Source organism: Hemiscyllium ocellatum, chromosome 1 (assembly GCF_020745735.1).
Source record: "Hemiscyllium ocellatum isolate sHemOce1 chromosome 1, sHemOce1.pat.X.cur, whole genome shotgun sequence".
Lineage (NCBI taxonomy): Eukaryota > Metazoa > Chordata > Chondrichthyes > Orectolobiformes > Hemiscylliidae > Hemiscyllium > Hemiscyllium ocellatum.
This window is the reverse complement of record NC_083401.1, coordinates 105,284,427-105,300,316: the sequence shown is the minus strand read 5'-3', so window position 1 is coordinate 105,300,316 and position 15,890 is coordinate 105,284,427. Positions and strand designations below refer to the sequence as shown.

Sequence of the window (15,890 nt, the reverse complement as noted above, 5' to 3'; positions counted from 1 at the left end):
ATTGCTCACAAACATTTTGGCTCATTTCTTGCCTTGTTCAATTAGAATCGACATGCCTGTTTTAAAATTGAAAAAAGCTTTGCAATTAACTACAAGTCTTCAATAACTGGTGCATTCCTAATGGCAACACCCTTACCAAGCACAGTCCACTTATCAACTGTATTACAGCACAGTGTTGTTTTCACTTCATCATGACACTCATAATGACAATATGATTGCAAGATGAGAAGCTTTGACAAAATATCTCCTTTTTGTCAGCAATACTCAATTTCTCAGAGTCAAAATCAGGGTTTCACAGATTGAAAAGAGGCCCTTAGCTCATTGTATTTTGTGTCTGTCATCAATTATAGCACTTGGCTCATAGCTTTGTTTGCTATGGTGTTTCAAATGTTCATCTGCATCTGATCTTCCAGAAATGTATTAAACTATCAAAAAACTTTCTGAAATGTATAGAAAATAAGTAAATTTATTTTGATTGGTTTGTTTTGGAGGACACTGACATGAATCGAGGTAAACTGTCAAGTTCGATTGGATTTGAAGAGTTCATTTGCACTGGGATCTTTGGAATGATCTGGGCTCAGAGACTGATTTAATTGTGTACATTTAGTAATGTTGTAAAAAAAAGCTCAGTAAATCTTTGAAGGATTTAGGTTACTTTTAAGATTATAACTGTACTACCAAACAACATGTCCTGTGTTATAGGGCATAGGAAGTCCAGGTTGTTATGGGAGGTTTTGCTTTGCAAATAGCATAAGAAGTTTTTTTTAGGAGAACAATAAATATTTATAACTATTAGGATATAAACAATATAAAAATATTACATGAATGTACTAACATCCACCTTTGTTGGAACTAAACAAGGTGGTAAGGCATTTTAAGGTGTGAGGTGTATGTTGAAACAATTTCTTGTCCTTAATTAATTTACTTTATCTCAGATTTTGATGCTTTTTATTTGTTTTTGTATAGGCTGTGAAGCACAACTATAATGTTGTATTTCGTGAACCAGATACCTGGTGGAAGTTTAAACCGTGGGAGCTTGAAAGGTGAAGTTAGCTTTTTTTTCTGTCTTGTTAGCTAACTCTCTAATTAGTTTGTCATGATGCATAATTCCAAAAACATTAACTTGTAGTTATATTCCCAGGATGTTTCTTTTGAACATTCTGAAACAAAATGTGATACTGAGCCGCATAAGGACATTTTGGATGAGGTATGACCATAAGACCATAACTTGGTCCAAGAGTGAGATTTAAGGAGTGACCTTAAAGGGAGAAGTGTGTTGGAGAGGCTACATGGTATATGGAGGGAATTCCAGAGCTTGAGGCCTAGAGAAAATCAGGCATTGTCACTACAGAGACACTCAAGTGACCAGAATTAGTTAAGCACAGTTATTGTTTTGGAAGAGTTTACAGAGGGAGGAGCATGCATTTGGGAGTGTTCTGAAAAGAAAGGTGAAAATTTTAAAATCAGGGACTCATTTAACATGAACCCAATCTGGGTCAGCAAACACAACGGTGATATGTCTTCTTGTCTGAAAAAGGATATAATTGAGGTACCATCCTGGTGTCATGTTTGCAGCTGCAGAAACATCTACATGTTCCCTCTGTAATAGAGTTCCCTACTGTAATTGCTCTCCTACTCTCTTCTCCACCACCTCCCTGTGCAGGTGAGCTACTCTTGGCACCCACTGCCTTCCACTGAGAAACCATGTCCCTTAGCAGTATCCTAAATGGAATGTCTGTCTGAGATGGCCTCCGAGGACTCCAGCACTACCTGCCGTGTGCTTTTTACTCTGTCTCGTGAGCACCCATTCCTTTTCAGCCCGAGATATGACTACCTCACTGTATGTACAGTCCAGAAATATTGTGCCCTTGCAGATACTCCAGCGACTTCATCCACTGATCCAGATCAAAAACGTGGAATTCCAGTAGCTGCAACAGGAATCACTCCCTGTGCAAATGATGACCCTGAACCCTGGAAGTGTCCTTGACTTCCCACATTTTGCAGGAAGGACATTCCACCTGGGCAAGCTGTCTTTTCATGGTTTAATTTTCAATGACATCTTCTTATTTTCTTCCTGTGGTAGAAATAATATTAAATATGTCACTTACCTTACTTCATCCTTGTATTTAAAAATTCTCAATCTTAAACTAAAGGCCAATTTTTACTTTAAAGGTAAGACAGTAGAAATATCAATCTGGTCTTAATTGTGCTGAGGCTGCCACTCATCTAGTACTTCATTCCAAAAGCCACAACAGAGCATGGCAGAACCGCACTATTAGAAGGCAGGATGGGCCACCGGCGAGAAGAGTTTTGGATTGTAAAAGGGGATAGTTGACAAGAGGATTTTGGCAGCAGCACAGAGAGAGAGAGAGAGAAGCATTTAGTATTGCAGTTGGTTATAAGCTGTCTTAGTAATAGAGAGTACCCAAGGTTTGAAGCTTTGTACTGGGTTGAGCAGAATGCTGATCTTCCTAATGCTAAGGTTCAACTTGAGTGAAGGGATGGAATTAGTAACAGTGGAGTGTGGTTTATGGTGAAAACCAATAATGTTTGCTCCAATGTCTCTGAATTTGAGCTTTAAGAAGTTGAGATACATTAAAGACTAAATGTTGGATCAGCAGTCTCTGAGCAGAGAGGTGAGGGGCAAATTTGGGTGTCACATCTAGTCCACGCATTGAATGTAGCCCATGTCTGCTAAAGATGTAACCAAGGGTTATCAGATAGATGAGGGAAAAGGGATACTTTGGTGACTCTTGACTCAGAGATCTTATCTGCCAACTTTTCTGAACTTTTACATTGATAATGGTTAGACATTCCTAGCTTTCTGTGCTAAGAAAGATTGAAAAAAAGTAGTACAATATTCTTGTAAATCCACAAGCATCCATCAATCATGAGTAAAAGTTTACGTCCAACACTTTTCAGGTGCCAGTTTTTGTGTGTAATGCCAAATTCTAATTAAAATATCTTTAAATGCATTGAAGGGAAAGAAGCTAGTAATTTCCTGTATCTTTGACCTTGCAGTTCTCTAGTCTCGCCAAAATGTGTCTGAGCAGATTTTTAAAGAAACTTTCAGTGCAAAGAGTGTTAGCACTTGACCTTGTGATGTATATATTTATACTTATTCCCTTAGGGAGTTCCTGACAAGTAGTCTTAAAAAGGTAAGTTGGTTCATGAATAATTTTCACAGCTGTGCTTCAGACTGTTCATGAGAAATGCTACAGGATGTGACCTGTAATATACATCTGCCATATTTCACGGTTGTGCATTAATTGCAAAATCTAATAAGATTGGCTGGATAGATTTGCCCCACAACTGCCTAGAATCTGTCCATCTTTGGAGCAGTTTCTTCTTATACATTCATCCTGTGGATTTTTATGGCCCTCTTTGAACTTCACAAACACCGCCGCTTTCCATATCTGTGGCATTCCCTGTGTCTGCAGCAAGGGGGAGGTAGTGGTAATGGCAGTGGACCAGTAATCCACAGGTCCAAGCTATTGCTGTGGGGACATGGGTTCAAATTGAATTTAAATTCAATGAATAAATTTATAATTAAAATCCAACCACAGTAATTGTGACCATAAGACCATCGTCAACCTTAAAAGCCTTATCCAACCCAAGGAAATAAGTCCTGTATCACAGGCCAGACGGACCCACCAGGGGTGGTGACACTTTGGCTCACATTTAGGAGAGGGTTGCCTTGAAAGTCCATAATATTGATCGTGGACCCCATGAAGTCTCATGGCATTAAGTCATACCTGGGCAAGGGAACCTCATGTTGATTATCACCTACTGCCTTTCTCTCCTCTCCCACCCCCAGCTTTCCTTACCCCCTTGATGAATCTGTATTCGAGCTATCAGCTGTGTAACTGGTAAGGGAATCAACATGAGGGAAAATCTACTTACGTTCACTGATCTACCTGTTCCACATGCACCTGTGCCATGATAATATTTGTTGGTGTGACCATGATGGAGACCAAGTTTTTGTTTTTGCTCTGAGATAACCTTCCATTGTGTGTCAGTGGTAGCAAAGTTTGTAATCACTGACCACTGATTAATCCAGTGGTCACATTGTGGGTCTGATGTTACATAATGACCAGGCACAATAGAAAAGACAGATTTCCTTGCCAAAAGGGCATTCTTAATCAGATCTGTTTTTACAGTGATTAACAATGATTTCATGATCACTCACTTTTAATTCCAGATTTATGAATTGAATTCACATTCTGCCATCTGATATGCTGGAATTCAAACCCATTTGGATCTCTAGATTATCAATCCAGTGATGTTACCAGTCCAGTATCGCCATCAAAAAAGAAGCCAAACCATAACTTAAGCATTAAACACTATTATTGGCTATGACCCATAACTTAAAGTTAGCTAAATTTTTGATTTGGATTCTCAAGCTGTGAATTCAAGACCCCTATTGCAATCATGACACTCCTAAACCGTAAGGAGACCTAGGGACGTGTGTATGTGCACAAATCCTGGCTGTCAGTCATGGGATCACATAGTCACAATTATAATAGTACATAGAACAATACAGCACAGAACAGGCCCTTCGGCCCTCAATGTTTTGCTGACCTGTGAACTATTCTAAGCTCATCCTCCTACTCCATCCCATCATCATCCATGTGCTTACCCGAGGATTGTTTAAATCTCCCTAATGTGGCTGAGTTAACTATATTGGCAGGTCGGGCATTCCATGCCCGTACCACTCTGAGTAAAGAACCTGCCTCTGACATCTATCTTAAATCTGTCCCCCCTCAATTTGTAGTTATGCCCCTCATACAAGCTGACATCATCATCCAAGGAAAAAGATTTTCACTGTCTACCCTATCTTGTATGTCACTATTAAATAGTTGGGTTGAAGGGAAAGTGAAAGCGACAGGGAGTATAGAGTTAAATGGAAAGATAAGCAACAGGATAACATATGTGCAGGCAGATTTAAACTCGAGGCAGACTGGGTATGCAGCAAAAAGGAAGGATAACTTAGGACATCATATGACTTCCAATATCTCTAATGATAAAGTTAGCATTAAGGCACTTTACCTGAATGCTCGTAGCATTCATAACAAAGCAGATGAACTGATGGCACAGATCATAGTGAATGATTATGATGTGGTAGGCATCACAGAGACGTGGTTGCGGGGGGGGTCAGGACTGGCAATTAAACCTCCAAGGATTTTCAACTTATCGAAAAGACGGAGAGGTGGGCAGAGGGGCTAGGGGTTGCCTTGTTAGTTAAGAACAAAATTAAATCTATGGCACTGAATGACATAGCTTCGGATGATGTGGAGTCTGTGTGGGTGGAATTGAGGAACCACAAAGGCAAAAAAACCCATAGATTAGATTACTTACAGTGTGGAAACAGGCCCTTCGGCCCAACAAGTCCACACCGACCCGCCGAAGCGCAACCCACCCATACCCCTACATTTACCCCTTACCTAACACTACGGGCAATTTAGTATGCCCAATTCACCTGACCCGCACATCTTTGGACTGTGGGAGGAAACCGGAGCACCCGGAGGAAACCCACGCAAACACGGGGAGAATGTGCAAACTCCACACAGTCAGTCGCCCGAGTCGGGATTTGAACCCGGATCTCAGGCGCTGTGAGGCAGCAGTGCTAACCACTGTGCCACCGTGCCGCCCAGAATGGGAGTTATGTACAGACCTCCTAACAATGGTCAGGACCAGGGGTGCAACATGTACCGGGAAATAGAGAAGGCATGTCAGAAAGGCAGGGTCACGGTGATCATGGGAGACTTCATTTTGCAGCTGGACTGGGTAAATAATGTTGCCAGTGGATCCAAAGAAAGGGAGCCCACAAGGGAGCAGGCTATTCTGGACCTGGTGCTTTGTAATGAACCAGATTTTATAAAAGATCTTAAAGTAAGGGAACCCTTAGGAAGCAGCAATCATAATATGGTAGAGTTCAGTCTGCAGTTTGAAAGAGAGAAGGCAAAATAGTTAAATAAAGGTAATTATGAGGGCATGAGAGAGGAACTGACAAAAATAGACTGGAAGCAGAGCCTAGCGGGGAAGACAGTAGAGCAAAAATGGCAGGAGTTTTGTGGGTATAATTGAGGACACTGTACAGAGGTTCATCTCCAAGAAAAGAAAGATTATCCAGGGAGGGATTAGACAGCCATGGCTGACAAAGGAAGTCAGGAAATGTATTAAAGAAAAAGAGAGATCCAATAAAGTGGCCAAGAGCAGTGGGAAATCAGAAGATTGGGAAGGCTACAAAAACAAACAGAGGATAACAAAGAGAGAAATAAGGAAGGAGAGGATCAAATATGAAGGTAGGCTAGCCAGTAATATTAGAAATGATAGTAAAAGTTTCTTTCAATATATAAGAAACAAACGACAGGCAAAAGTAGACATTGGGCCACTTCAAACTGATGCTAGAAGCCTAGTGATGGGAGATGAGGAAATAGCAGGAAAACTTAACAGGTACTTTGCGTCAGTCTTCACAGTGGAAGACATGAGTGATATCCCAACAATTACAGGGAATCAGGGGGCTGAGTTGTGTATGATTGCCATTACGAAAGAGAAAGTGCTAGAAAAGCTAAAAGGTCTTAAAATTGATAAATCTCCCGGCCCTGATGGGATACACCCTAGAGTTCTGAGGGAGGTAGCTGAGGAAATAGCGGAGGCATTGGTTGAGATCTTTCAAAAGTCACTGGAGTCAGGGAAAGTCCCAGATGATTGGAAGATCGCTGTTGTAACCCCCTTGTTCAAAAAAGGATCAAGGCAAAAGATGGAAAATTATAGGCCAATTAGCCTAACCTCGGTTGTTGGTAAAATTCTAGGATCCATCATTAAATATGAGGTTTCTAAATTCTTGGAAGAGCAGAGTCTGATTAGAACGAGTCAACATGGATTTAGTAAGGGGAGGTCATGTCTGACAAACCTGTTGGAATTCTTTGAAGAGGTGACAAATAGGTTAGACCAGGGAAACCCAGTGGATGTGGTCTATCTAGACTTCCAAAAGGCCTTTGATAAGGTGCCACATGGGTGCCACAGTACTCCAAATGGGGCCTAACCAGAGCTTTATAAAGTCTCAGTAGCACAACGCTGCTTTTATATTCCAACCCTCTTGAGATAAATGACAACATTGCATTCGCTTTCTGAGCAAGGTGAGGGCCCATGGTGTTTGAGGTGAGCTACTGGTGTGGATTGAGGATTGGCTGTCTGACAGAAGGCAAAGAGTTGGGTTAAAAGGTTCTTTTTCGTAATGGCAGCCGGTGACAAGCGGTGTCGCGCAGGGTTCAATGTTGGGGCCGCAGCTGTTCACATTATATATTAATGATCTGGATGAAGGGACTGGGGGCATTCTAGCGAAGTTTGCCAATGATACGAAGTTAGGTGGACAGGCATGTGGTACTGAGGAAGTGGGGAGGCTGCAGAAGGATCTAGACAGTTTGGGAGAGTGGTCCAGGAAATGTCTGATGGAATTCAACGTGAGCAAATGCGAGGTCTTGCACTTTGGAAAAAAGAATACAAGCATAGATTACTTTCTAAACAGTGAGAAAATTCGTAAAGCCAAAGTACAAAGGGATCTGGGAGTGCTAGTCGAGGATCCTCTAAAGGTAAACATGCAGGTTGAGTCCGTGATTAAGAAAGCGAATGCAATGTTAATTAACTACTAGTCTTCAATAACTGGTGCATTCCTAATGGCAACACCTTTACCAAGCACAGTCCACTTATCAACTAATCAACACTGTATTACAGTACAGTGTTGTTTTCACTTCATCATGTCACTCATAATTTATCTCAAGAGGGTTGGAATATAAAAGCACCGTTGTGCTACTGAGACTTTATAAAGCTCTGGTTAGGCCCCATTTGGAGTATTGTGCCCAGTTTTGGTCCCCACACCTCAGGAAGGACATACTGGCACTGAAATGTGTCCAGCGGAGATTCACACGGATGATCCCTGGAATGGTTGGTCTAACATACGAGGAACGGCTGAGGATCCTGGGATTGTATTCATTGGAGTTTAGAAGATTGAGGGGAGACTTAATAGAAACTTACAAGATAATACATGGCTTGGAAAGGGTGGACGCTAGGAAATTGTTTCCATTAGGTGAGGAGACTAGGACCCGTGGACACGGCCTTGGAATTAGAAGGGGTAAATTCAGAACAGAAATGCAGAGACATTTCTTAAGCCAGAGAGTGGTGGGCCTGTGGAATTCATTGCCGCGGAGTGCAGTGGAGGCCAGGACGCTAAATGGCTTCAAGGCAGAGGTTGATTGATTCTTGATGTCACGAGGAATTAAGAGCTACGGGGAGAATGCTGGTAAGTGGAGTTGAAATGCCCATCAGCCATGATTGAATGGCGGAGTGGACTCGATGGGCTGAATGGCCTTACTTGCACTCCTTTGTCTTATGGTCTTAAATACCCGCTTAGCTGCCTTCTTTCCAAGAGAACAGACCCAAGTCTCTCAGCCTTTCCTCATAAGAGCCTCATAATCCCTGAAGTTCTCTTCTTAAAGTCCCCCCCGGCAACCCGTCACTTGTTCTAGTCAGGATAAAATTTATACGTGTTAAAACATCTTACAACTGAAGAATAGTGGAGCTAAAGTATTCTGATCAACATAGAGATGAAGAAAGACCACTCATCTCTGTTTAAGGATCATAGTGTTTTTGGTCAGTAATTCACAACAAGATAGCATTGAAATATTGACCTGTAGATGGGTCAATTCCACTGTTCCAGCCTTACCTTTGCAAAGCTACCCGGCAACAAGTTTCTGACCTGGTTAAAAATTCAGAATGTGCTTCTTCCCTGGGTCTGAAGTAGTGCCAGTATTTGATGTCTATCTGTCAGAATTTGAAGAATCCTCCTCTGGTGCTGCTCCCATTGTGTGATGATTTTACTCTGACTGTCGCTTCCTTTTGCTAGACTATTCTCCCAGTGCACTGTAGTGACTGTCAATTCTCTATTGCCCATGTTTTTTCCTTACTGTCATTTCATTTTAAATACTTGACTCCTCCCTCAGTTTTTCATATTGAGAGGATTGAGAGATGTAGACAATGTGAGTCGAGGAATGAGCTTCCAATAAAAAGTATGTGAGAGTCATTAACAAATATTGCAAGAGGTTTTCAGAATAATTAGACAGTGGGAAAGAAACCAGTGCTGAGATGCAGATGTATTTTCAACCTTGTTTAATCTTGTAATTTTGTTTAATTTCTCATTTTGTTAAGATATTAGCTAGTTTCTACAAAATTACAGAAGCCATGGAGCATGCAGACCATTTGTGTCAGCATTTGCACATCTTGATATGGTCCTTGCCTTGTAACTCAGGCTTTTAGTGTTCTGTATTAAAGCTAAAATTTGCAAATATTCTTATTTATTTGTTTTAATTTCCAGTAGATAACAAAATTTGTGTAATGCTCCTGTCTCATCTGGAAAGCTGTTTGTATCCTAAGTAGGTTAAAATTACCTTAGCAGCAGTGGGAAAGAAATCTGGGCAAAGTATACAGTAGACAGCTAAGGTCACTGCTTCGCAGGTAGAATTTCACCTGAAATTTTAACCAGCTTTTTCTTTGCTTGTTTTGTGATCCAGAGTACACTTTTGAAATTATGCTTATTTATCCTTAGACGTAATATTCATGGGGTGTCGAAGGAGAAAATTAAAGCAATCATAGATCACTATGAGCACCATGTTACAGTCAACACTATAATAAAGTCATCCGAACCTAAAATTCCCGAAACAGAAGCTGTAGAACTGTGTCCTACAAGTGCAGCAAGTGGGTAAGTAAAATGTACTAAAATATATCCCCATCATGTGAGTTTTTATTTTCTAGAGAGCATTCTTTCTCCTCCTATATTGTGTCTGAAGCTATCTTGCAAAAAAAATCATAAGTGGGTTTAAACTATAACTAAATGAATTTTTTTCTTATTAATGTAGGGGTAAACATGGCTCAATGCCTATGTCTTGTACATCAGAAGAAATTTTTCATGTTTAAAATTTAGGCTGTTTTGGCTGCCATGACTGTTGAGATCACACCGTATCTTGGTTAACATCCAGGTCAATGGTTTCTATTTAAATAGGTGAAGAAACGTTCCAGTACAAGTTTCCTTAAAAAACTTACCAATAATTTGTTGAATAGTTCAGTTGACTTAGTGTTATGTTTCAAAATTGAATCTCAGCAGGGTGCACTTGAATCTATATTCATCTAAGGTTGATGTAATAAATGTGTATGATGCAATGAAGGAATGTTGCAAAAGCTTCTTTATTGCTGTTACAATACCTGGTTTTGGACATTGTTTCATAACTAATTGCACCCCATGTTGTGCTTAAGAATTAGACCTCTTATCAATTTGTGTTCTCACCTGTTCACTTGCATAGTTAGGATCAGAATTTGGCCATTTTGCGCACTTGTTTTTTAATCTCTAGTAGTTTTTGCCATTGCAGTAGAAATAGAGCTAAGATGGATGGGAGTTACAATTCTGAATGGAACATGATAACACTCTTTTGTTTATTCCCTTCTGCTTCAGGTCCTATTGTGTAAACATAGAAAGTTCCATGAGCTGTAAAAATATTTTAAATGCCATACATGTAGATATGGGGAAATGTGCTGCTAGGGATTTGCTTAACCCTAGAAAATCTCATAAGAACAAATATCTATTTACTTGTGAATTTATGCAGAGCAATGAATGGAGACCTACATCACATGACTATGGCAACAAGACCATCAGCTTCTTCAGTGTGCCAGGTTTTACCTGATTCCTTGATGCCTCCTTTTAAGAGTACAGAACACTTGTCAACTACTGAAATAAACACAGATAACTTGGAGCAATGCACAAGGCTGCCTTCAGATTTCCCCAGTGAAAGCAGAAAACATGGAACTGAACATGAGACTAGCAATAATGCTACGTTTTCAAAATTACCACATGGAGAAAACATACAAAAAGATCAAACTCTTGAATCAAATGGTAGTAATTATAATTTAGCATCTCATGCTGAAACTGAAGATGAAAAAAGAAAGACAATCAGGGTGGAAACTTTTGAATCCAAGTTTGAAGGAACAGAAAATACTGAACGCGTAGAAAGTCACAAAGATAATTTAGCACTGTACGATGATTTGCCAACTGCTTTTAGTACATCTATTGGCCAGAGAATTAGGAGAACGAAATGGCAAGGTGCTAATAGTACAAGTAGTGCTTCGGAAAATGGAGGAACACCAAAACTGCCAGTTGAAGACGATCCATCTGGAGAAAATAATTTGACAGAAAAGTCACAAGCTGTAGAACAACGTCATCAGATTATTGAACCAGAATTCTTAAATTTTGTTGGCGATTGGCCAGTAGCAGAGAAATTGAAACCTCAAGATCAGAGGAAAAAGAAAACCAGAAAAAAATCAGAACTAAAGATTAGAAATAAATCTGACACCTTTGATTCTGTCATTCCAAGTGATTCCTTAAAAGACGCTGCTAGTAGTTTGGTTGAACAGAGGAATATAGAAATCTCACCAGGAACAAACAGCTCTGAAATCTCTGCTGATAGTTCAGATAATCCTAATGTGTTATCGTCAACTGTTAAAAATTCTACTTCAGAAATAAATTCTGTAAACCATGAGGAGCATAAAACTCTAGGAGCTTTTGAACAGCAAAATGCTGAAGCATTGTCTGAAAAACCCACAAATAGAAAATCTTTGCAGAATGGGGGAGTAGGTAAATCTTGCAAATTGGCACTAACACTTCCAGGTAACAGCCCAATTACTGAGAAGCCTTTGGAACCTGTCCTTTTGAACACTGTCCAGATGGAGAACTCTATTCTAATTTCAGATAATTCAGAACAGAATAGTTCAACGCAAACTGCTCCTGAAGACTTTGCTCTTTTATGGAAGATTGAAAATCAAAAAGTTGTTTCTACTGAGTTTAAAATATTGACAGCAGCTGTAGATGAACTTAAGGTAACAGACTTTGATGCAACACAAGAATCTATAAACCCTGTGAAATCAGTGCCCTACAAACTTGTGCATGACAAAAGCACATTTGTAGATGAAAATGCATTTGTTAATGAAGAGGAGAATTTGCAGATACTTAGTAATTGCTTTAAATCTGTTCCTTTTGAAGATTTGATTGATTTATATGAAAAATGTGATGGAGATATAGAATGGGCAACCAATTTATTGCTTGATTCTGGTGTGAAGCTTTCAAATGAAGATCCGGTGAATCAGATGTCGGTTGCAGATGATAAACTTGTAACTAGCAGTAATGTACAAGTGACCCAGAAACCACAAATGGAGAAAATAGATTTTGATGATCAGTCACAAAGTGGCAAATCTAATTCTGTTATGAATCAGTTGTCTTATGCCAATGAAACTACAACAGACATAAATAATCAATCATCAGTGATTTATACACAACAAAACAAGAAACATCTGTTGCCTTACCTTGGATATGAAGACTTAAGCCCTCCATCTGACATTACTACAGAATCTATAGTGATAGCTGAAGAGTTGAAAAATACAAACATCATCAGTGAAGCACGTGACATTGATCATGACCAGTTTACTAATCCATGTAAGGAATATTGTGTAGGAGGAGAATGCGATGATTCAAAGCTTAGAAAGGATTTGCCAAATGATCATGTAACATGCATTGAAGGTAACATATCTCATACTTCAAATATAAAGGTATTAAATGAAAGAAGCATGTACTTATCTGAATGTATAGACGTAAATGATACTGCCACAGTATCACAGCCAGAACTTAATACCTTTATCGAAAATTCAAATGAAAATCAGTCAAGCTATAACACCGAGAAACTTGCAACAGAAAAGGAAACTAAGGAGACACTGGAAGGTGAAAGTACAAGTCAGGATCATTTGGGATTGTTTTCTGATGCATTGAACATTCAGACTTTGGAATTATACTTGCCACCGGAACTGGCAATTCAACTTACTGACCTGTTTGGATCGGTAGGTCTTGATCCAGGTAAGCAAGGGTTTTAGGTTGACCTTACTGCTGATGAATTCTAAAATCCAAACAAAAATAAGTGAATTAAAGGAAGGAGACAAATATCATACAAACTTGGAAACTTTGGAGCCAGACATAGGCTATTCAGCCTCGAGGCTGCTCTACATACAAAATGATCATGGCTATCCCAATTGTAAGATCATAAGACATAGGAGTGGAAGAAAGGGCATTCAGCCCATCGAGTCCACTCTGCCATTTAATCATGGCTGATGGGCATTTCAACGCCTCTTACCTGCTCTCTCCCCGTAGCCCTTAATTCCTTGTGAGATCAAGAATTTATCAATCTCTGCCTGGAGGACTTTTAACGTCCCGGCCTCCACTGCGCTCCATGGCAATGAATTCCAAAGGCCCACCATGCTCTGGCTGAAGAAATGTCTCCTCATTTCCATTCTAAATTGACTACCTCTAATTCTAAGACTGTGCCCATGGGTCCTAGTATCCCCGCCTAATGAAAACAAATTCCCAGTGTCCACCCTTTAAGTTTCTATTAGATCTCCCCTCAACCTTCTAAACTCGAATGCATACAATCCCAACATCCTTTGCCATTCATTGTATGTTAGGCCTGCCATTCCAGGGATCATCTGTATGAATCTCCGCTGGACATGCTGCAGTGCCAGTTTGTCCTTCCTGGGGTGTGGGGTCCAGAATTGGACACAGTAATCTAAATGGGGCCTAACTAGAGCTTTATAAAGTCTCAGTAGCACATCGCTACTTTAACATTCCAACTCTCTTGAGATAAATGACAACATTACATTTGCTTTCTTAATCACGGACTCAACCTGCAAGTCAACCTTTAGAGAATCCTGGACTAGCACTCCCAGATCCCTTTGTACTTTGGCTTTATGAATTTTCTCACCATTTAGAAAATAGTCCATGCCTGTATTCTTTTTTCCAAAGTGCAAGACCTCACATTGGAAGTCTAAGTAGTTAACATCCACTGGGTTTCCCTGGTCTAACCTACTTGTTACCTCTTCAAAGAATTCTAACAGGTTTGCCAGGCATGACCTCCCCTTACTAAATCCATGCTGACTTGTTCTAATCCGACCCTGCACTTCCAAGAATTTAGAAATCTCATCCTTAACGATGAATTCTAGAATTTTACCTATAACCAAGGTTAGGCTAATTGACCTATTATTTTCCATCTTTTGTCTTGATCTTTCTTGAACAAGGGGGTTACAACAGCACTTTTCCAATCATTTGGGACCTTCCCTGCCTCGAGTGATTTTTGAAAGATTACAACCAAAGCCTCCACTATTCCTTCAGCCACCTCCCTCAGAACTCTAGGATGTAGCCCATCCGGGCCAGGAGATTTATGAGGACCTTTTAGCTTTTCTCACACTTCTTTTGTCATGGCTACCATACTTAACTCTGACCCTTGACTCTCCTTTATTGTTGAGATATTACTCCTGTCTTCCACTGTGAAGACTGACACAAAGTATTTAATACATTCTTCAGCTATTTCCTTATCTTCTATCACAAGCCTTCCTGCATCAATTTGGAGCCGCTCAATTTCTGCTTTTGCATTTTGTTTGTTTCTTATGTATTGAAAGAAAATTTTACTATCATTTCTAATATTACTGGCTATAATCGTGGCTATCTAATCTCCCCACCCCTCTCAGGTGATAATCTTTCTTTTCTTTGGGATGTACCTCCGAGTTGTGTCCTTAATTACACCAAAAGCTCCTGCCATTGTTGCTCTAATGTCTTCTCCACTAGGCTCTGCTTCCAGTTGATTTTTGTCAGTTCCTCTCTCATACCCCTGTAATTACCTTTATTTAACTGTAACACCATTACATCCGATTTTGCCTTCTCTCTTTCAAACTGCAGACTGAACTCTACCATATTATGATCGCTGCGTCTGAAGTGTTCTCTTACTTTAAGATCTTTTATAAAGTCTGGCTCATTACATAGAACTAAGTCCAGAATGACCTGCTCCTTTGTGGGCTCCATCACAAGCTGTTCCAAAAACCATCCTGTCAGAATTCCATGAATTTTCTTTCTTTAGATGCACCAGCAATGTTATTCACCCAGTTTATTTGCATATTGAAGTCCCCCACAATCACCGTGATCTTGCCTTTCTGATATGCCCCATCTATTTCCTGGTATATCTTGCGCCCCTGGTCCTGACCACTACTGGGAGGTTTGTACATAACTCCCATTATGGTTTTTATGCCTTTGTGGTTCCTGAACTCCACTCACACAGACTCGAAATCATTTAATCCTGTGTCATTTAGTGCCAAAGATTTAATTTCATTCTTAACTAACAAGGCAACTCCACCCCCTCTGCCCACCTCCCAGTCTTTTCAATAAGTTATAAATCCTTAGATGTTTAACTGCCAGTCCTGAACCCCTGCAGCCACGTCTCTGTGATGCCTACCACATCATAATCATTCACGATGAGTTGTGCTGTTAATTCATGTATTTTGTTACGAATACTATGAGCATTCAGGTAAAGCACCTTAATGCTAATTTTCTCATCCTCATGATTTCCATCATCTCCAGTAATATATCCTAAGTTGTCCTTCCTTTTTGCTTCATTCCTGGTCTGTCAATTAGAAAGTGGCTCTGGCAGCAATCTAAAGATTATGACCTTTGAGGACCTGGTCTTCAATTTCCTTCCTAGGTACTCCCCAAACAGGTCCTCCTTCCATGCCTTGCCTATGTTGTTTGTGTCAACATAGACCACAACAACTGGATCTTCTCTCTTCCACTCCTATACCCTTTCAAGCCAGTCAGAGATGTCCCGCATCCTGGTACCAGGCAGGCAACACACCATGCGGGACTCCCGATCCAGCTCGCAAAGAATCCCCGAAAACAGCTACTTGTCATTTTGCTCTTCCTTCTTGAATGGCCTTCTGCACCATGGTGCCGTGGTCATCTGGCTCATCCTACCCACAGC

At 40.2% G+C, this 15,890-nt stretch overlaps 1 protein-coding gene across 4 annotated transcripts in view; it reads left to right on the top strand.

The window, feature by feature from the left end:
- Positions 1–15,890, top strand: part of n4bp2 (NEDD4 binding protein 2) — a 97,457-nt gene that overhangs the window by 40,354 nt on the left and 41,213 nt on the right. For all 4 annotated transcript variants that reach the window (XR_009644694.1, XM_060824677.1, XM_060824687.1 and 1 more), the window contains exons 5-7: positions 967–1,043; positions 9,605–9,757; positions 10,656–12,949. Coding sequence is in view for 3 of the 4 variants with exons in the window: in XM_060824677.1 (XP_060680660.1) it covers positions 967–1,043; positions 9,605–9,757; positions 10,656–12,949 (2,524 nt within the window). In the remaining variant the exon portion in view is untranslated. The remainder of the gene's footprint in view (positions 1–966; positions 1,044–9,604; positions 9,758–10,655; positions 12,950–15,890) is intronic.